At 33.9% G+C, this 23,718-nt stretch overlaps 1 protein-coding gene and 1 long non-coding RNA gene across 7 annotated transcripts in view; one reads left to right on the top strand and one right to left on the bottom strand.

Moving 5' to 3' along the window:
* The window catches only part of LOC126972801 (putative inorganic phosphate cotransporter), a 30,173-nt gene extending 15,751 nt beyond the window's left edge, over nucleotides 1–14,422 (bottom strand). For 2 of the 3 annotated variants that reach the window (XM_050819866.1, XM_050819864.1), the window contains exons 1-3: nucleotides 14,288–14,422; nucleotides 13,414–13,556; nucleotides 2,780–2,959 (exon numbers count right to left, since the gene is read on the bottom strand). In XM_050819866.1, coding sequence (XP_050675823.1) covers nucleotides 2,780–2,959; nucleotides 13,414–13,556; nucleotides 14,288–14,351 — 387 coding nt within the window. In that variant the 5' untranslated portion in view covers nucleotides 14,352–14,422. The remainder of the gene's footprint in view (nucleotides 1–2,779; nucleotides 2,960–13,413; nucleotides 13,557–14,287) is intronic. The other variant, XM_050819865.1, reaches the window with a different exon arrangement.
* Nucleotides 14,423–17,767: 3,345 nt separating this feature from the next.
* LOC126972895 (uncharacterized) lies at nucleotides 17,768–22,838 on the top strand. Of its 4 annotated transcripts, XR_007731205.1 has the most exons (6): nucleotides 17,770–17,916; nucleotides 18,068–18,263; nucleotides 18,349–18,537; nucleotides 18,618–18,679; nucleotides 19,766–19,879; nucleotides 21,452–22,838. It is a non-coding gene; the product is annotated as an uncharacterized LOC126972895 (long non-coding RNA). The 4 variants fall into 4 exon arrangements; XR_007731206.1 differs by lacking the exon at nucleotides 18,618–18,679 and having other exon boundaries at nucleotides 17,768–17,834; XR_007731204.1 differs by lacking the exon at nucleotides 18,618–18,679 and having other exon boundaries at nucleotides 18,068–18,267.
* Nucleotides 22,839–23,718: the final 880 nt, after the last annotated feature.

The following is a 23,718-nucleotide window of genomic DNA, read 5'->3' on the forward strand; positions in this document are numbered from 1 at the left end:
ATCCTTCGCTTTCGCACACTTTGTTTATCTTTTCTTGTATGTCTATGGTTAATACCGTTTGTAACGGTTTAGAGACAGACAAATGTCATTAGATAAGAAAGGTCGCTTACCCTCCGCCCAATTACAATGTTTATTTAAAGCTTAAAGACTTAAGTATTAAGTCTCTTGCATTAGATATGTTGAATGATGGTTGGTGAACCGTTTTTTTCAGTAGGTACCTTACTAACAGCTCGATGAAACATTTATAACACGCCATTTATATACTAACGATAGTTTATAGTGATATATAATGATAGTTACATACCAAAAGAAAAACGAAAATTCATTAGTTCTTTTATTATATTGTAGGTTCAAATTAATTGTTTTTATATTGAAAAAAGGGTTTTAAATCACTTCTAAACGTCAATTTGTACCACATAATATTAAATACAAACGTGAATATATACTCTGAGATCTTAGATCTTTCAATTTTTTTAACTTATATACGCTTCGTGTTATTTTACATTGAAATTAATTAAAAACAAAATACTTACTACGTAATTATTATTATTTTTATAAATAATATATTTATATTATAGTATTATTATTAATATTATTTTTTATACTTAGATCATTTATATGTCAATGTAAAAAAAATGAGGTACATACAAATCGCGAGTGTAAGACTTAGCTTGTCATACACACTAAACTAATAACGCTGGTCTGTTTTCATCGGTTGTCTAGCAGCTGGTGATTCTATCTAGACTTTTTTTTATGAAAAGAAGGGACGAGACGAGCAGGACGTTCAGTTGATGGTAATTGATACGCCCTGCCCATTACAATACAATGCCGCTCAGGATTCTTGAAAAACCCCAAAAATTCTGAGAGGCACGAATATTGGCTCGTCACCTTGAGACATACGGTGTTCAGTCTCATTTGCCCAGTACTTTCATTAGCTATAGCGCCCTTCAGACCGAAACATAATACCTAATGTTTACAAATTACTGCTTCGCGGCAGAAATAGGCGCCGTTGTGGTATCCATAATCTAGCCGGCATCTTGTGCAAAGTACCCTCCCACTGGCAGACTTATAAATTAAATAATTTTTGATAAAACTAATATTATTAGTGTAACAATTGACAGAGACGTTCCCAGCCGCCATGGCGACGCGTTCTACACTCTACCGAGTTTTGGGCCGTCGCAGCTGTTCACGCCTCACTGAATGCCATTTTTATTTTCTACGTCGTCGACTTACCAGCGTATTTGAAGGCATATCACGTTCCTTTGACAGATGTAACTTGTTTATATTTTAGAAGATATTTAGAAGAACAATAGCTTTTTTATTATGGCCATATATTAGATGCTTGTGTCCGTGGCATCTTGACACTCAATGGCATCTTTCAAATGTTATAACACACACTTCGTGTTATTTTACATTGAAATTAATAAAATACAACATTCTTACTGATGATATGTAATTCCAGTGTCTTTCTTATTTCTTGTAGTATTATTTTCACAAATATTTAGTACGCAACCCGGCATTTTAGTTTCAATTATGAGCAAAGTCTAAGAGAACATGTGCCACGTTGACGTCACACATTGTTCGAGAATGGTTCGAGTACGACCGCTTGGGCGTAATATTATTTGCCGGACTTTGTGACTACGCCTGCGTTATCTAGATGGAGCGCAGCGGAGACCAATCCTTAATATATGTCTGAGATATTGTTATTTGTGTTAGGAATGGACAGAGCAGTGTGGATTGTTTCCCATCTTAATGATCTTAATCAAAAAGTAATTAAGAAAGAAGCTTGGCAGCACAAAGACAAATAATGACATGCTTATAATGATTGGTTTTCGCGCCATTATCTTCGCAAGGATATCTGTGCAAATTGCAGTACTTATGTTCGGTCCCGAGTGTGTATGGGACATAGAATTATCTGGAAGCGAAATGACTCCTCTCTCTGGCCATTACACTGTTAACGGAAATGCTCGAATAGTCGGGGATCTAGAACACTTTTAATTGCAATTAAGCATTTTATTTCGAGATTATTTTGTTTCTAAAGATCCCAGAAAGCACATGCATTACGAATTTCAAAAGATTTTTACAAATACGTTTGTGTGTTAAATCGATAGCCTATAAAATCACTTTCTATATCAAACCAAATACACCTTGATAGTGCAGCCACGCTATTTAATTTTAATCTAAAAAATTTGTATGCATTTTTATCTAAAAAAGACTTAAAGATCCTATTACATTTCAGTTTTTCAGGTAAACTTCACGGCAAAATTTACCCCTCATTTGTAAGTATATGATTTTCGAAGGAACCGCTACTTTGAAAGTCACAAAATAACGTCCTCCTTCACATTTTGATAGTTGCATATGTCATTTTTAAACGTGCTATGACAATTCTCAATTCAATAGCTGATAGTAATTAATACGCCCTGCCCATTACAAAGCAGCGCCGCTCAAGATTATAGGAAAGCCCAAAAATTCTGAGCGGCACTACAACTGCGCTCGTCACTATGAGACATACGATGTTAAGTCTCATTTGCCCAGTAATTTCACTAGCTACGGCGCCCTTCAGACCGAAAGACAGTTATGCTTACACATTACTGCTTAACGGCAGAAATACCTGGCATCCGGTGCAAAGGAGCGTCGCACTGGTAAAAGAAAACTAGAGACGGAATTGTGACTAAGTTGTCATAGTATAGAATAAAAAATAATAATTTTATATTTTCATGAAACCCAATTATTTAGGATTCTGTTATAAATAATAATAATTTAATGAAACAAGAACTACCTTATTGATAATTGTAGGCATAGCAGCTGTTATCGCTCCGTTAATCAGCAGTACTGCGGTCAGAACAAATTTCTCAGCAACTTGCTGCAAGAACAACTCAGCAGGCAACAGGAGGAGAGCATATCCAAAGAAGAATGAGGCCAGTATAGTGCCCTCGATTCGTCTGCTCCATTCGTGAATCTGTAAATCAATATTACGATTTATCAAAGGAGCGGCGGACTTATGAAAATTAAATGACAAGTAACCTTCATACGATCCTCTTTGATTGTTGAAGTTACTTAGAACTTTAATAAATTAATTTCAGCTTGATACTTTCAATTTATTAACGTCCGTTTTCAATAACCTATCTATCCTTAGTTTTACTTACTAGAGGAACACAAATCTATCCTTTTACGCTTACTTACATTTCAATAACCTATAGACATAAAACATTGGACATAACTATGGATAGATAAGATTTTGTCCTTAATCGATGACAGCAATATATGCGTTACTAGAGATATGTTATTGAAAACGGTCGTTAGTGATTTACTATAGAATAAAACAAATCTATCATAAAACCACTCAAATTAATATTTCTACAACATTTTACTAATCTCTCAAACTTATTGTTAAATATATGAGTATAATTATATTAAGTGTATGTCAATCTCCTCTCAATCAATTCTTTATTCGCATACGAATTAATTTACAAATTATAACGCTTAAAGACAGTTCTTTACAATCATTTTATTTTACATTTGCTTCATTTTCAAATATAAGATGCTCACATTTATATTATTTTGTGTAACGGGCAAGAGGCTAACGTGACGTCAAGTGGTTGTGAGAGGCAAAAAGTATCTCACAAAACGCGGTAAGGGTAAGTAGTAGTAAGGGAGCCCAAGTGGGGAATCAGGATTTACTAAAGCGCTGCAGATTAATATACAGGAGGATACTTTGTATCCGCGTGTTTGTTGTTTGTTGTTTGTATGTATTTGTTAAGTACCTCCACCAAATATAAGGCCGCCCGTGAAGGATAAAGGATCAGATTAGTAAAAAAAAATGATCATCAGAAATTTTCGCGCGCGTCAGATAAGGTTGGGTGAGATATTTACATGCTAAAAAAGGTATATTCCAGTAATCTATCTTAAGTATGTCCAAGCAACAGTATTTTTTTAAATATTGTCGCGTAGCAACGCTTCGACGTATATGACGAGAGTTGTCAAACTTCAAGACATTGATAACTTCAACAGCTCCGTCAGCAATACTCGTAGCTTTAGCGTAAAAGTGTTTACTTTAGACGCTGTAGACCCGGGTTCGATACACCTACCAGTATATGGAATTTTTTGGGTTTTGTAAAAATAATGGAAATTTCTGGTAGGTTCAGGATCAAATCGAACAGAAAAAAAAGGGATGGAAAATGTGTAAGCAGGATAAAAATAGTGAAAAGAATTTTCTAGTACAATTTAAATTTAAAGATGGAATGGTAGAATCACTTTGTAAATAGAACAGATCCTGGGGTCCAGATTCACTTTGTGGCATGACGTGGTTCTCTACTCTGGATTTGAAAAGTGGCTACTGGCAAGTCGATCTGGACCCTAAAGAGAAGGAGAAGACGGCTTTTTCAACCGGAAAAGGGTTATGGCAGTTCAAAACAATGCCCTTCGGATTATGCAACGCCCCAGCAACTTTCGAAAGATTGATGGAGCATGTGCTAGCAGGTATGTTGGGAGAAACCTGCCTTGTCTACTTGGATGACATAATCATTATGGGACGAAGTTTTGAAGATCATCTTAAGAAGCTCGAAAAAGTCTTCGCAAAACTGCAGGGTGCCAACTTGAAGTTGAGTCCAAAGAAATGTTCCTTCTTACAACGACAAATGAATTACTTGGGGCACGTTATCTCGGAGCAAGGCGTTACGACGGATCCTTCCAAGATAAGTGCTGTCAAGGACTGGCCAACGCCGACAGAGAAGACACATGTGAGAGCATTTCTAGGACTATGCTCTTATTATTGACGCTTTGTGAAAGGGTTTTCTGATGTTGCTAAGCCCTTACATCGACTGACGGAGGAGAAAGTATTCTTTTCCTGGGATAAAGAATGCGAACAAGCTTTCTTAGAGATGAAGCACAGACTATATGAATCACCTATACTCGGATATCCTGACACAGAGGGAAGATTCATAGTGGATGCTGATGCTAGCAACACCGGATTTGGTGGAGTACTATCTCAGAAGAGAGGAGATCAAGAAGTTGTAATTGCATACTTTAGCAAATCTTTATCGAGGCCGGAGAGAAACTACTGTGTAACTCGTAGGCAGTTACTGGCCGTGGTAAAGACATTACAACATTTCAAAAAGTACTTGTTGGGTCGCAAATTCCTCGTAAGGACTGATCATGCCGCCGTAGCAACGCTTCGACGTATATGACGGAGTTGTCAAACTTCAAGACATTGACAATTTCAATAGCTCCGTCAGCAACAATACTCGTAGCTTTAGCGTAAAAGTGTTTACTTTAGACGCTGTAGACCGGGGTTCGATACACCTACCAGTGTATGGAATTTTTTGGGTTTTGTAAAAATAATGGAAATTTCTATTAAGTTCAGGATCAAATTGAACAGAAAAAAAGGGATGGAAAATGTGTAAGCAGGATAAAAATAGTTAAAAGAATTTTCTAGTACAATTGAAATTTAAAGATGGAATGAGAGAATCATTTTGAAAATAGAACAGATCCGGAGGTATATAAGCCGTACTAAGCGTGGCCTACGGCAGTTCTAGTTCTGACTCGAAAGTGTAAAGAAGAAAAAGAAGAAGTAGTGAAAAGTGGAAGTGTTCCAAGAAGAAGAAGATAGAAGAGACTTAGTGTTCGGTGCGGTGTGACGCGTTGAAGGTACCGCCGCCCACAAGAATCAGACCGGCGAAGTGCAAGTTTAGAAAAAGTGAACGCAAATAAAGACTCGTTCCTATAAGCGGAGTATTATTTCCAATCCCTGACCCACTCTCGTGTCAATATTTAAAAATCTATAGCCGCTTCCCCAACCGATGAAAAGGTATATTATATGTATAATGTATATTATATGAAAAGGTATATTATAAAATTTTTTTTTTCTTATCGTCTAAGTTTTGCAACCCGATAGGTTTCTATGACGCTCGAGTAAATCCCCACTTAGCATCGTGGGCACCACTACTATAGAATGCCAGACGTCAAATAAAATTTGTTTTTCTATTTGGTTCTTCATGTTATTTGGTTGGATTGTTTACCAGATAATTTAAAATAAAAATAAACGCGAGTCAGTGAAAATGTACGTGTTCCCACTTAATTTCAGTGCCTAAAAACTGTAAATAAACAATTGTAAAAAAAACCTTGATAGAAGATTCGATTTCTCAATGACCAATGACTTTGAGGGAGTTGCTTGTGGTGACATTATTATTTGAAAGCCATCTGAACTACTCAACCAGTGACAAAACTTCAAAGATGATTTTCGTGACGATATTTAACATAGAATACAGTAGCAAAATCGGGTTTAACTTTACCCTTCAATGATGCCATATACAATGAAGGCTTATTACAAATAGAAGAAAGACTCTTAGAGCGAAGGGAAAAAGTATTATGAGATTTTGTTTTACCTTTTCCAATTCGACTACATAGCAATGCATCGGACATAACACCGAAGCGTTGCACGCGAAAATTTACCAAGAGCAAAGGCAAGCTTATCATGGAGTATGATAATTTGTTTAAAAAAATTCTGAATGCTGCAGGTGACTATGGGAAAATATTTCTCGCAAGTATGGTTATGGCAAAAGTAAGATAATCCGGGAATAATGCTATGGCGTAAAAACAGTGCTACCACATAAAGTATCATTGGAACAACTTAATAATAGTCAGTAACAAAAACTCTTACTAGAAGCATGATTTATCATATATACAAATCATCATCATCAGCCGGAAGACGTCCACTGCTGGAGAAAGGACTCCAAGAAAGATCTCCACGACGATCGGTCCTGCGCTGCCCTCAAATTCAAATTCAAATTCAAATTCAAAAACACTTTATTCATGTAGGTCACAAAAATGACACTTATGAATGTCAAAAAAAAATATATAAATATTGTTTCTTATTGAATTTACCGCTACTTCGTAAAGGGTTGAGCTAATGAGAAGAAGTAGCAAGAAACTCATTGCCACTCTTTTAAGTCAAGATTTACATTTTAGTTGTTTTAAAAATCATTTCAATTACAATATATGCAAAGTGACGCAACAAAAATACTCAAAAGTCAAAAACTGAAAGGCTTACATGAGTAAGTCAAAAAAAGAAAAAAAAGTAAATTAATACATATAAACACAAGAGTTATTGAGTATAGTAGATGCATTAATCCACACATACCTTAAATAAATAGAGGCATTATGTGAGCATTTCATAAAATAAAATATATAATAACTTTAACTTTAAAGGAAATAATAATAATAAAAAAACACATCAAGCAGACCTCCAAGGTAACAAGATCATCCAGCCCCCACGAGTAGCACCCGTGCACGAGCATGACGCATGGACCAGCCATCCCCTCCCTCGACCATATTTTAGGGAAGGGAACGACCCGCCCCACGTCGCCGCCACAAGCAGAGGCATTTAAGCGAGCATGACGATACCTGCCACGAGAAATCTACCGAATAACAAAACAATTCAAGTTCATCTACATATTATGCAATACTTACTAAATGCCTCTACTTACAATTTTGTTTCAAATTACAAAACTCATGATAATGATTATTAAAATTGATTAAAATACAGAAACAATATTAATATTTAAATTATATAACTATAATTAACTACTAATGACATTTATCAAACTAAGGCAGACATGTAACAGCCCAGCAGCTCAGTCCCAAGGGTTCTTTAGATTCAGATATTCAGATATTTCATAGTACCCTTTTGTATACAACTTTTTCTTTAGCACTGATTTATATTCATTTAAAGGTAAGTTCTGAATGTCAATAGGGACCTTATTATAAAAACGTATACACAGACCTCTGAATGAAGTTGTGACTTTTTGGAGTCGACTTACATGAACAGCAAGCCTATCCATATTTCTAGTATTGAAATTATGAGTGTCACTAATTTTTTTAAACGAATTTATATTTTTTTTACATAAACAAGGTTTTCATATATGTATTGCAATGTCAAAGTCAAAACTTTTATTTCCTTAAATTTTTCCCTTAGTGACACTCTTGGTCCTAATTTATAGATGGCACGAATAGCTCGCTTCTGCAGTGAAAATGGTGTTAACATCGGCAGCATATCCCCAAAGTAAAATACCGTATGTCATCAGACTATGAAAATAGCTGAAGTAGACCAACCTCGCGGTATTTTCATCTGTAAGTTGCCGAATTTTTTTAACTGCGTATGCTGCAGAACTAAGCTTTTTCGCCAAATTCATAATATGAGGACCCCACTGAAGTTTGGTATCTAAGGTAATCCCTAAAAATACGGTTGTATCTACAGGTTTCAACTCATCGTCTTTTACTACAATATTTGTGTCAACCTGTCTAACATTAGGCAGGGAAAATTTAATACATTTGGTTTCTTTTTCATTAAGAAGGAGATTATTCGTAGTGAACCATTCCCCTATTTTGGAGATAGCATTGTTCACGTCATCAAAAGCAGTATGCTGTCTATGTAGTTTAAAAAGTAAAGAAGTATCATCTGCAAACAATACTATCTCATGTTTATTTTGTACAAAGTATGGTAAATCATTTATATATACAAGGAATAGGAATGGCCCAAGAATCGAACCCTGTGGAACGCCCATGGTAATGGGAGATCCTGCTGACCTCTTACTGTTCACTTCAACCATCTGAAACATGTTGCCCAAATAAGACTTCAGAAGGCCAAGTGCTTCTCCTTTGATACCATGATGTAGTTTCCTGATTAAGATTTCATGATGAACACAGTCAAATGCCTTGGATAAATCACAGAAAATACCAACGGCATCCTGACAATTATCCCAGGCTTCAAAAATTTGCTGAATAAGCTCAACACCAGCATCTGTTGTTGAGCGCCCCTTGAAAAACCAAATTGTTTAGTGCTCATTAAATTGTTACCATAGAAATGATTAAGCAATTGTTGTAAAATAAGCTTTTCAAATATTTTACTTAGCGTCGGTAGAATAGATATTGGTCTAAAATTTGTGGAGTCAGAAGAACTACCGGCTTTGAATAATGGAATGACTTTACTCTGTTTCATCAAATCAGGAAACACACCATTGTCAACACATAAGTTAAATATGACAACCAAATATGGAGCAATACAATCAGCTAAGGAGTGAATTATTTTAAAGGATAAGCCATCAAGATCAGCAACCTTTTTCAATTCTACTGATTTAAAGGCTTTCATTACATCATTGTAAGTAACATGAGTGAATTTGAACTCTATTTTACATTCATTTACATTAGACATAATTATAGATTCAGCAAGAGTGGCAGATGACTTTAGGGCCTTGGTGGTGGTAACTGGAATATCAGCAAAAAATCTTTCAAAAGCATCCGAAACATCTTGGTCTGTATCCAACATTTTATCATTTATTTTTAAACTAAAATTTAAGTTGCGAGGTTTGTTTCTTCCAGTCTCACTGTTTATTACTTGCCATGTTGATTTTATTTTATCTGAACTATTTTTAATTTTATTACTTGTATACATTGATTTTGCTAAGGTATATGAGCGTTTAAATATCTTTGAATAATTTTTTACATAGTTAGCAAATCTTTCTGAGTGATTATACAATTTTTCCTCATAAAGTGAGTATAATTTCCTCCTGCTAATATGAATTCCCACCGTTGCCCAATCACTGAAAGACAATGAATTATTTTTCTGTATATACTTTGGCTTAAATATAACATTATATTCACCTTTGATAACATCAATAACAGAATCATATAGTTCATTTGGGTCCTCATAATAATTTAAATTAGGTAACTTCATTAAAGTATTTGATCTAAAATTATTTAGGTGACTAGTGTTCACAGGTACATATTTAACACTGTACTTAGGTTTACTATAATTAAAATTAAAAGTGGTTAGTAGGCCACAGTGGTCTGATTCTAATTTATTTATAATTGACTTTGACTGTGGAACAATATTGGTAAATATTATATCAAGACAGGTTGATGTAGTCACTGTAATTCTAGTTGGCTCTAAAAATAAATTTACTAGATTATAGCATCGAAATAGCGATATTAGCTTAGTGCTCAGGCCGGATTCAACAAATAAATTGACATTAAAATCTCCACAAACAAGAATATTTTTAATATTTTTATTACTAATTTTAAATAAAACTTCATCCATAATTTTTTCAAAAATGTCATATGATGCAGCTGGTGGTCTGTATACACTCATTACAACAAGCTGCTCAAGCTCTATACATCTCAATAGTTTGTTCAACTGACAGGCTCACAATATCAGAACGTTCTTTATATTTGAAACTGTTATGAATCAGTATTAGAGAGCCTCCGTGTATTGCATTTTGTCTGTTGAACGAACTAGCAATCTCATTCAACGTATTCCGGCGATCTTGAACAGATCGTCGGTCCATCTTGTGGGGGGGGGGGCTACTTGGAGGACTATTCTGCACCAGCGGCTATGTGTCCGTCGAACTATGTGCCCTGTCCACTGCAACTTCAGTTTCGCAATTGTTTGGGTTCTCCTTCGGATCTCCTCATTATTGGAATGAAGAGGTTTTTTTATATTTTTGTATTATCTTAGTCCATTGGTCCACTCAATACCATCCATGGTCCATAGAAGGCAACGAATAAAGAAAATTGTTATTTTCTCACTAACTATCAATTTGAATCGACTTGTGGGAAAAACCTTATTAAATGGGAAGAAGTACATCACCTTCAATTTTTTATCCATCCATCTATTCTCCATCTATTGCATGTCGCATTACAGACGGTCGCTGTGTAGGGGTCAATGCATTTTAGCTCTTGTACCCTAGGGGGGGCTTAGGTTCGAACAAAATGAAAAGTTATTTTTTTAAGAATAATAGTGAAGCATATTTTTTTTTATTTAGATCATTATGCTAATATTAATATGTCATTTTGTGAAAAGAGTTTCACTTGTATCGTGGTTGTCTAAAATGACACAATTACTTCTTTTTTGTGTGACCAACAATATTTAGGAATTGCTGCTATATTGACTGTCTAAAATATCTTACAAATAATAAATAAGAGAACGCTAAAAACGCCTTTTGCATCTGTGAACGATGATTCTTACCCTGGCCAAAATTTATGACTAAACCTAGCCTTGGAGCCACGCAAATATTATGAAAGAGTCGTAAATAACATCTTAATGGCTATTGAAAAAATTTCTGGAGTTATGATGATGATTCATTCACTTTGCCTTGCAGCCTTGAATTATTAAAAGATTTATTTGGGTAGTTTGTTTCGCATTCCAAAATCCATTTAAATCACCCGCTGCTAGGCTCAAAGGGTTTTTATAAAAGTTTTGTTATATTATTGTACATAAATTAAATTTGTGTAATTAATCCCAGAAGTGAGGGTTATCCCTTTATAAAAATCTCGAATTGTTTATATTTATGTGTTTGAATCATTCTTTGTAAATTATTAATGTGTATAATATCAGGTTTATATTTGCACTCGGTGGTAATTGATTGAAACATAGCCAAACACGGTATTACCAGTAATATTGCAAATAATAATACTGTTACTATACTAAGAATAGCTTTACCCCTTTATTCATAATGGTCCGCTAACTTTAAACAGCCGCTAAGGAGTGTTTTTTCTCATTCTGACTTAGGTCAGAATTAGCAATGCTTTAAGTTAGCAGACTATTATGAATAAGGGGGTTAGTCAATAACAGACGTGGGACGACGTTCTTCCAAAATATGCTACGATACGATACGATACGATACGATAATATGATACGCTAAAATGCCTATGGCTCTTGCCTTGTATCCTGAAGGTGTCCGATAAATCCCTATCGATGTGTTTTCGATTTTTCTGAGTCATGATTATGTCTTTGATGTCTATGTTTATTTGACGGTTATACGTTGATAGAAAACGTTAAGAAGAAACCGACACAAATCTGCAAAGGTTTTAAGAATTGACAAAATCGCGCTCATGGATAAAATTTAGCTAACAATATACGAACGAAGCTTAAGAGCTTTATACCAGGTTTTGCAGTCTTAATGCAAACTTTTTCACATTATGTCAACCCATTGGGTCACGGATTGCGAACCGCGTTACCGTCATTTCGGTTAAGTTTATATTTTGTATTATGTTCCACAAGTTGCAAAGGAAATACATGTTCAATTGTGGCGGAGTCTAGACTACTACCACCCTTTGGATGCCCGATCCCAGGGCAAATTGGTACGATGCAGAATCGTTAAATCGCAGTTAACCGAAGATAGGCAAACTGGGAAAAAAGGATGGGTCATGAAAAGTATAATATATTATTAAAAGTATAGTATAATATTTACTTTTGGGATAGGGCTAGATTTAAAATGATTGTTACCATTACACAAATAAAATTTGAAAACAAAAATTATGCACGATACGGGACTCGAATCCGTGACCTCTCCCGTTCCGTGCGAGCGCTTTTCCAACTAAGCCAACCGTTCGAGTGACATAAAGTTCATATATCTTGTATGCTTCGTTCAACTTTCAGAACTCTTTGGTGAATTTTGCTAACAAGACCACATTTCAAATTCTAAATTCTTTTGGTCCCTAGGGATTAAAGCGCTATAGTAGTTCGAAGAATAAAGTACCTCCTTTCAAGTAGTAGACATAAATAAGTGTTGTACTATCTAATTTAATTAATATTATTTTAATTTAATTTCAAAAGTTGTCTTCTTCCATGTTTTCTATTGTCGCGCAGCAACGCTTTGACGTACATGACGAGAGTTGTCAAACTTCAAGACATTGATAATTTCAACAGCTCCGACAGCAATACTCGTAGCTCAGCGGAAAAGTATTTACTTTAGACGCTGTAGAGCCGGGTTCGATACGCCTCCCAGTGTATGGAATTTTTTGGGTTTTGTAATAGAAATTCCTAGTACAATTTAAATTTAAAGATGGAATGGGAGAATCATTTTGAAAATAGAACAGATCCGGGGGTATATAAGCCGTACTAAGCGTGGCCTACGGCAGTTCTAGTTCAGACTCAAAAGTGAAAAGGGAAAAGAAGGAAGAGAAGAAGAAGTAGTAAAAGTGGAAAATTATTAAGAAGAAAGAAGAAGATAGAAGAGTACTAGTGTTTTCAGTGTGGTGTGATCTGCTGAAGGCACCGCCATCGACAAGAGAAGCAGCGGCAGATCGACGAAGTGCAAGTTTTAAAAGTGAACGCAAATAAAGACTCGTTCCTTCTAGAAACGGATTTATTATTTCCAATCCCTAACCCACTCTCGTATCACTATTATATTATGTGCAATGTGGTAAAATTAATGAAATATATTTTTATTTAATAGCTCCTATGACGAAATAGTACAAGTTCCTATTGACGAATCCATATTTCATTCATCAACTTCAGTTATCACGTAGTTCTTATATTTTTACCAAAAGATTTTACTAAAAATTCAGTGTGGTACAATTAAAATCATTTTCAAAGATTAACTGAATATAATTGAATTTTAATCAATTTGTTTTTACCTCTACCTGTGAGATAGCGCCTGATCTTTCATGATCAGAAACACACAGAATTGCAATCCCGATGCTGCCTCTCATAACACCCATCACCACGGAACAGAGGAACATGTAACATACTTGAATGTGCCGAATACCGATTTTGAATTCTGAAAAAAAAATTAAACTTATAGATGTTATAATGTGTTATCGATGGTTATCGATAACACATTATAAGAGGGGTTAAAATCTGAAATTGCCGTTTTATTGTAATAATTCGAATTGACGTAGAACCTTCATGGTTTGAGATTTTTGAGTGAAACTTTTTTCACATTGTACCTATGTAGTTCTTCTTTTAAAAAATGCTTTTGCAACATTCGATTGTCGACTTCCAGAAATTCGAGTATTTTTTGAATATGAGTTAGAAAGGATAGTTTTTGAGAAAGTGTTAACATTGCAGTAGTTATGGGCAACTAAGTGAAAAAAATGGGGGAAATTTCCAAAAAAAGGCCAAATTATTAATTAATATAAAAATTAAAAATTGATTTTTTCGTAGCACGAACATTAACATTGCAAGTGCGATAATTGTTAAACTATAAATCTGAGAATTTTTTCCTTTAGTGGACCTATTCTTCGATGATCTTAGAATAAATTCTCGTTCGAAAAATTAAAAAAGTGTTTATTTTGGTTTTGTTACTAACAACTTTACTAAGTAAACTACATTGAGAAAAATATTATAATATTATAATTGATCCGTTTTCTTATGATCAAAAGCTACTTAAAAATGATTTATAGTAATTTTTATCTCCTAATTCTTAACAAATATGTTGTTTATGAGATATTTTTTTTAATTTAACATTATATTTTGATGATAATAATTGAAAAAAAACTGTAATCTTACTTGTTTTTGTAATAACCCCATCGTAAATGTTTTCAAATTTGTATCTTAAGAATTCTGTATCCATGTTTTCGCATTTGTTTTCACCATTTTATTAGTATAACTATCAACGTATGAAAATGTGTTTTAACACTTTACAATTGCGACGTTATCAGTTATTTGAGTTTTGTTATTTACTTAATTTCATGCGAGTACACAATATGTATCTATTGTTTAATCTTTATTTTCTGTGTTCACATCATTCAATTCAGTTAAATTAATTGCTCTGTTATATTGTGCCCTTTGTTTCAGGACTTTAAGATTACTTTACTATTAAAGACAAAAACGTTATCTCATACTGTCCATTGTCTATGTACCTACGTTAATAGGATTGAAATGTATATATTGCTAAGATAGAACAACATGTCAGTATATTTTAATACGTACCTACCTGTGCCGCTACATGCGCTATGCAGCGCAAATTTAAGCCTGTTTATATGAATACTATTTAAATGAATTTGTAGTATGAAAAACGATTCACTCGAGGGTAATTATCAGACAAATTATTATAATTGTATCATTTTTGAATATTTTTGAATGGTAAGGGAATAATTTCCCACGATTTGCTTTATTTATCAGTATAACCAGTAGTACCAGAATGTATTTGGTTAAATACAATATTTAATTATTGCGCTATTGTACACAAAAATTACAATTTAAATTACAAATTTAACACTTCAGAACTATTACAATTATTTAACATTAAAAAGTTTATCTCTCAAAAAATCAACTTAAATCCATTATTTCAACGAATCTTATACCATCTTCATTACCAGCATCATCAACGCTAATCTCTAAAAAAAATCTCATACAATAGGTTTATGGTAGCTGAAGTAAGAAAAAAAAAATTAACAAAATAATATGTTATAAAGAAATATAAGTATAACTATCGCCTTAGGGAGAGTCTTTGCTAATGACAAAGCGAAAAAAACAAATAATTTAACTGTAAAAATATCATGTTTTTTCTCAGCTGAGTCTTGATAGTGAAGCCAGTGATAGTAAATTAAATTAAAATAAAATTTAAGCCTGACGATTCAAAGTGATTATAGATCCTACTGAATTAAGAAATTTTTAATTTTAAATAGGTATCAAATCAGAAGTTTAATTAAAATAATATAAGATGGTTTTTATTCACTAATATAATTAGGTAAGTACTACGTTTAAAAAAACCGACTACAAAAACTAAAAACTATAAAATAACTTAATAAAGATTTAATTTAATACACCTATAAACAAACCAAATTATAATAATTAAGTGTAAGCCGATTAAAGTCATACAAGAAACAAATTAATTGAAATATTAAACACGGTGTTTCCGGGACGATACGACATGGGTACCTTCAAAAAAAGCGCGTACACCTTCCTTAAAGGCTGGTAACGCTCCTGTGATTCCTCTGGTGTTGCAAGACAATGTGGGCGGCGGTGATCACTTAACACCAGGTGACCCGTACGCACGTTTGTCCTCCTATTCCATAAAAAAAAATGTTAAATAATTTTTTTTCACCTTTTATTAACTGTTATAAAAAATCAGTAAGTACTTCACGCCCTTTTACATATTATATTTTTTTCTCGTTTAATCATAACAAATAAATATATTTTCTCTAGTCGTTTGTCCAAAAGTCGCCTATTTAAAGTAGTGGTTTAGTGAATCGTCCAAAAATTGACGCAGGGCAACACTGATTCCAGTTCAGGTTGAAGACAACGGTAACGGTATGAACCGTAACGCCAACGCCTGGAAATACAGATTTCTTGATTAAAGAACCTTGTTGTGACAGCATTTTGACCGAATACACTGCCATAAAGAAGTTAAAAATAATTGATTATTGTATTTACTTAAATTTCACGAACACTGACCTCTATGAATAAACCACTGCACTGGCGCCTGTCAAAGTGCTTTTGTGCCTGTTCGCTATTCGCCATTTTGGCGCTGTTGGCCATTATAGCGAGTGTCCGCGGCTCTAAAACTAGTGATGTCGACCTCAGCTAAAGAAACATCGATAGATGTTGGGAAAGTATTTACAAAAAAGGAATTATTAATGTGTAATTAATATTACGTTCTGTTAGTAAATTATTGTTTGTATATTTTAAACTAACTATATAAATGCCTTTGCCTTTATCGGACTGATTAAAAACGCGTTTTGATTGTCCTTTCTTATAAACTTAACTAATGTTTGATTAACAGACCGAAATAAGTAGATAATTATTTTTCAGTTAGTTTCGAAATCAATGAATAATTAATCAAGTAAACAAAGAAACAAATACACAAAGGTTAAATAAAGTACATTTTAAATGTTTTTTTTTAATATTAACTAGCTGACCCGACAGACGTTCTTCTGTATATAATAAATAAAATAATGTTTTTATATGAATTTGTCAATAATGTATCATAACATCAAAAATTACTTCGTAAAATATGCACCCTGTTGTCGTAATGAAATTGTTTCACAGCAGAACTGTCAAACCGTGCGTCAATAAATTCTCTCATAGAAATTATGTATGGACACATCAAAGGATATACAAATTTGTTGTTTTTATTTAATTTAGCAGCATTTTCCTATTTATTCACCTTTTAAACCTTCTCCGGACTTCCACAAATAATTCAAGACCTAAATTTGCCAAATCGGTCCAGCCGTTCTCGAGTTTTAGCGAGACTAACGAACAGCAATTCAATTTTATATATTTAGATTATTGACGTGCCCAAATTGTTTGACGTTAATAAATTTCGTATACTTTGGTCTTGTAATTGACAAAGAGTAGTTTCTGCTGCTGCAAACATTGTTACATCTATGTACTTAATTATAATTGTCATGTTGTAATGATCATGTAACATTTCAAATTCAATTTCGGCCTTTTAGGAGTTGATAAAACTTCATTATTATAATCAGTTATCAGCAGCTATTCTCTATTCCTTTTTGTCTTGTTTGTTAAATCTCTTCATCAACCTTTACTAGCTGATTTTGACGTTGACGAAGGAGGCGTTGAGCAAAGAGGCAATGATATAAAGGCCCCTTAAAAGTGTATCCTTAGATTATCTACAAGGATTGAACAGGGCATGGGCACAAAGGTCTAAACAAGTTTAAATGGTATCGTAAATTAATAAGCAAGTACCTCCAAATTTCGTTGGAACACTACCGAGTTTCAATATAGTTCTGTTGAAATGTTTTTTAAAACATCCCTCATCAAAATGTAATGAAAATAGGCAATTGTAATTTTTAAGGGTCCAGTTGATAGTTCCATCATATTCTGAAGAGTCTAAACTCTATCAATTACAATATTTTTTACCTCATAATTCGTGCTACGGGATACTAAGTTTTAAACCCAAATTTTCCACTCGTTAAAGTATTTTGGAAGCCTGAAAAAATATTGCAGTTATGATATAGTATCGATAATGAAACTGTCAATATGATGCAAGCACTAGTAATGAGAATTGTAAACAAAATTATTATTCAGATTTCGGACGTATTACACAAATTAAAATTTACGTTATTGAAAGTAAATAAAATACAAAGAGGTATGACATGATATTTATTGTACGTAAAATGCCAATTTTGGATAAAGAATATGACTTAATCGTGTTTTGTTTTAAAATACAAGTAAGTATTTATTAATTATAGCATTACCAATGCTTGCAATGTTCCTTCATTGTGTACAAACTTAAACTTGTGTTCACTTCATGTATTAGAGAGATAATATTCCTTGTGTAAAACTTTTTTTTCAATGCTTACTTAATTAAATAAATTTCAGTGCCTCGCAATATTGCCCTACACTGCTCAATTGGAAAAGTTGGTCGAATTAATGGAATCAAAACCATGGATAGCCACCGGGCATGCTCGCGCTGCACATGCTATAGAACGCAGTCATTATGCATGGATGAAAATCCAACAACTTGAATAATAGCAATGGAAATGGCTGCATCAAAACATGGCAACAAAGGCAAAAGGTCTGTAAGTAAATATTTTATTTTCTAAGACACAAATAATACCCTTCTAAGCAGAATTAACATTAGTATAATTTGTGTCATACAGTAATGGAAAGATATAAAGGTGCTGTAAAGAGGAAATGCAGATGCATTGCCATTGCTAGAATTAGAACAGGCGATGGCATGGATGAAACAGCAGTAGCAGAACTGACTCACCTAGAATGGGGAATTGTTTTTCTAATGGGGGGAATAAGCTGCTACAGGGCAGGAAGACTTAGAATTGCCTGTTATCCATGTATGTATCTGCCTAAGCATAAATAATATTTAAATATGAACCTATTTTTAATTTATTTATATTTTTATTTATTGCTTTAGGAATTATTGTTAATAATCAAACAATTATTAGTGGACAATCACAAAGCATACTGATAAAACAGGTTGGTAACTTATTTATGAATTTAATGTAGTCTTACATTTTACTTAATTGTAAAATTATTTAAAATGTTGTAATTATTATGATTTGTACTCACAATATATATTTTATAAATATGGTTGAGAGGTGGTCAAACATCTGGCAGGTATCCAAAACTTCTAAAGGCGTCTTTTATGGTGATATACAACCTGTAATCCCTATAAAACCGTCGTTCTCGAAATTTAGATACCCCAATAAATCAATAATATCAACAGTTTGCCGGTTACGCTTAAACCACTCTTGCACTCCAGTATTCCTAGCCAAACTAAGAATTAGAGCATTCTCTATGTGACTGTGGACTTGATGAGGGAAATGTAGACCATTTGTTCTATAATTGCCCTTTAATGAAGTCTTCCTTATACAATGACACACTCTAAGCTTGTTGGTCTACTGAAACATGACATTGGCGAGTTGTGGTGACCCTTCCACAGAAGCCACTAGAAAGAATAGAATAGAATATTTAAAATACTTTTTATTTTATTTCAGATTAACATAAATCATGATACTTAACCATAGTTTGAAACTTATTTGGCGCTTAAGTATATTATATTATTGAAATAAAGCAGTGATAGCATCATTAATAGGTTTTCATTGATGTGTGCATTTTAGCCATTAAATATACTGCTTAAATAAGAAGAGACTTCTCCATAATGTTGGACAGTTACTTGCCGCCGGTATGGTGGAGTATGATCTCAACCCGTTTCATTCAGAGTGTAAAGCAATGCTATTGGGTTAATGATGATGATTAATTATTATCATCTAAATATAAAATAGACCTTCGTCCGAATTAGACCATTTTGACCATTTATTGCATCATTGTACATTTTACATATTATATTGTAATTGAAATGATTTGTAAATCGATGTAAATGTAAATCTTGATATAAAAGAGTGGCAATGAGTTTCTTGCTTCTTCTCATTAGCTCAACCCTTTACGAAGTAGCGGTAGATTCAATAAGAAAAATATTTTTTTTTTTTTTTTGACATTCACAAGTGTTATTTCCGTGACCTATGTGAATAAACTGATTTTGATTTGATTAAACTCTTTCAGAATCCCTCTACTGTAGCTGTTGCAGGCAAGGAATAAACAAGGGAAATTTTAACGAATGCTTTTCAAGCAGAGGAAGTTAATCAAACTCCTAAGTGTCCTGCAGTAGAGGAGCAGGTACAGTTACACATCATTTAACTTATTGACAACATTATCTTTATATATATATTACTTGTGTGCGTGTGTATGTTACAGAACTCCTCCTAGACGGATTTTGATGAAATTTTTTGTGTGAGTTCAAGGGGATTTGAGGATGGTTTAGATTCACAATTGAACTACCTCCTAAACGGCTGGACCGATTTTGATGATATTTTTGTGTGTTCCAGTGAATTTGAGATTGGTTTAGATTCTCAATTCCCTCCATATAATATAATTCTCCTGCTCATGTGTATGTTAGTGAACTCCTCCTAACGGCTGGACCGATCTTTCAAATTTAAGACGTGTGTACAGGACAACGTCTGTTGGGTCGACTAGTATATCAATATAACAGAATTATGTCAATGCCCAAAATTCATGTGAATCATCGTAATATATTTATATAAGAAAACTAGCTGATCCATCAAACTTTGTAGTGCCTTATTAAGTAATAAAAAAATATAATAATTAAACACACAAAAATAATTGTTGTAAAATATGGATTTTTTTAATAAGATATGAATAAAAATATTTAGGGATGGGTCGGGTCACCTTTATCATTTTAGGTATGAAAATTAGATGTTGGCCGATTCTCAGACTTTTTTGAATTTTGACTCAAATCGGTTCAACCGATTCGGAGGGGTTTGGTAACAAGCGTCCCGGATACAAGAATTTTATATATAAGATTTTTTATATTTATTATGGTAATATTACTACTACTACTATCATTATTACTATCTAACTATTTAAGTAAATTGCAATCTAACTAATAAAAGTAAATGTAACTTCTTTTTATAAGACCCAAAAAAGGAGTGTAACATTTTCAGAGTTCATGTATATCAAATCAAATCAAATCAAAATCAAATCAAATATTTATTTATTACAACAAAATACAATCAGTGTTGGGGTCTCCTTTTAAGCAAAGAGTTGCCTGTAGTAGGAGGCCCCGCTCTTCCATAGCAAAAACATAATAATGAGGTGTAATAATAGATAAGTTGACCTTAACATATACATAATTAATTAACTAAGGGAAAAAAAAAATCTACTAACAATAATATACTAAAAATCTATTTATTTGTAATCTAAACTTAATGTGCTGTGTGTGTGTGGGTGTGTGTATGTATGTATGTGATTGTATGTATTGGTGAGTGTGTGTGTGTGTTACTTTGAAAGAAAACTTAAAGATTTAGTACGTAACTATAAGTAGGTTTTCTGTGTCTTCATAATTAAATGACCTTATCCACTCAATTATTATTTTCTTGCATTCATAGTATATGTATGTTATGTAGTTTATCATTACTTTATTCCACTGTAACTTGTAAATGCCTGAACAGATAAGGATCTATGTACCATTGTTAGAACTCTTACAATATCTAAAGTGACCCTGATTTTTTTTTAAATCCAATGTGACACAGTAGTTGTGTTTTAAATTTTATTAATTGGTACTTGGTCTTCTTAACAGATGCCGTCAACTAGTCATAGAGACTTATAAGTGATAGCACACATATGTCATGTGAGCAACTTAGTTTTAATATAATACGAAAAATGTTTCAGCTGGTGAGAGTGAACGTCGGCGATGGGCGCACAGTTCAAGAGTCGTGGCTGTAGTATGCCAACAGCATGACGCGGACTCCTGCAAAGTTCTCCGTAACTCTGCTCTGAAATGCCTAGCAAACTCGCCAAAACAGGTCAAAACCGAAAGTTTTATAGCTATTAAAGAGTGACGTGTTTTATATATTTAGTAGGATGAAAAAAAACAATTATGGTCAAAAATCGGTTCTTCGATGGATTTCACTGACATACAGGTTATACATTACAATATATTTTTATAACCTAACTAGTGAACCCGATAGACGTTGTTCTGTTAAAAAAAAACTCTCGCCGATGGAATTTCGTAAAATCCGTTCTTAGCTGAGGTCAGCTACTACTCGACGAAAGGAATATTCCTACCAAATTTCAAGTCTCTACGCCTTATGGCTCCAGAGATATAGTGATGAGTGACTATATACGTGGAAAACTCTTATATATATAGATTGACCATGGGAAATGGATTTTCTAGATTCAGACCACAAACTTTCAAGAATTGGCCTTGAGATTTGTTAATGGTCATGGCGAATGCAAGACGGATCGGAAATTAAAGATTTGCGGGCTAACTTGACATGCAAAATGTTCATGAAGTAGTTGCTGTAGATCATGAAGAATTGCTATTATCATAGATGCATTGATCTCTTCATGTCGTTGTTCCTCCATGGTGCCCATGAAATATTATTGTTAAAATTTATGGTGTGCATCATTGAGAGATTGCAATGGTCCAATTCGATGGTGAATCTGTCCTTCTATCTACAAAATCAAAGGCAAAGTCCGATTTGTAAACACTTATTTTTAGAATTAGCATACATAATACATAGGAATAAGTATAGTAGGTATGTTATTCTTCTACTGTATTGTGTGTAAGAATATAAATAAATCAATACCCTGAATGTGGGATTAAATCGTCGTTCTTAGGCTGGCTACGCACTGGCGACCATGGTCGCCGCGACCTGGCCGCGGCGGCCATTGAATTCTGGACTTTATATGGCCATCGCTATAGCCTATGCACTTAGCGGCTAGCGACCAGCGGCCACCGTTGGCAGCGGCGTCTAATTTGATGCCACGCGACCAGCGACCAATCGTGGCCGTCGAGAATATCACTACTGTAGTAAAATTCATCAGTGCTACCGCATCGGCCGCGGTGACCAGACGTGTATAGCTACAGAGTGATTATTTTACAATGGCCAATAATTTCGACACGGAAAGGTTCATAATTGAAGTTGAAAATAGAAGAGGTTTATGGGATTTATCATCAAATGATTACTCCAATAAAGATGTTAAGCGGCAGTTGTGGCTTGAACTGTTCAATATATTTGGCGGTGAATCCATGGAAGATAAAGAAAAGGCAGGACTTGGCTAGTCTTTTATTTTATTATGCCTTAAATTAATATGCGATGAACTACAATAAACGCAGCAGGTGCTGTAGTAGCGTTCGACACGTATATGTAACATGAGTGATTTTTTTAAAAAGTTGTTCCGTTCATATAAAATCTAAGAAATTTTAGCAAATAGGCAATTGTCAAAAGTATAACTATTTAATTTCTACTATTTTTCGCTTTGCACATGAGTTTTGACAATTATTTGCTAACATTTACCAGGTCTTCGTAATGATTGGAATAACTTTTTAAAAAGATTACTCATACCGTATGTGCGTTCGACGCCATTTTGTTTACGGCGCGCAATGGCGGCTCGCGGCGAGCAAGTGCCTCAACGCACAAACTGAGCAGCCGTCGTAGGTACGCACCCATATATTTACAAATTGTGCCAGGGCAAGCGACCATCAGTACTGAAGTAGTTTGCGAATATATCTCGATATTCGGTTGATGTTCTATTTGCTCTATTAGGTAAACTTGCAGATATTTCTAATTAAGCCTCTGGTACAGTCAACGTGTCCTTGAAATCATATCCGTTTCTTTCTCGCACATAATTATGAAGCACACATAGAGCTTTTATAATCACAACTGCAAATTCTTTCTTGACGTTTTGGGGTCGGTGAAGAATCTGCCTTTTATTGGCTAATATTCCAAATATACATTCAATATAGCGGCGGGCACGGGATAGTCGATAATTAAAATTGGTCTTTACATTATTCAAGTTTCTCCCAGCATACGGTCGCATCATATGTTCCGATAGTGAAAACGCCTCATCACCCACTAAAATGAACGGCATTGGTTGGCCATTTTCTTTGATGGGGTTATTGCTCGGAATATCGAGATCATTATTTAAAAGCC

Source organism: Leptidea sinapis, chromosome 27, assembly GCF_905404315.1.
Source record: "Leptidea sinapis chromosome 27, ilLepSina1.1, whole genome shotgun sequence".
NCBI classification, from domain to species: domain Eukaryota; kingdom Metazoa; phylum Arthropoda; class Insecta; order Lepidoptera; family Pieridae; genus Leptidea; species Leptidea sinapis.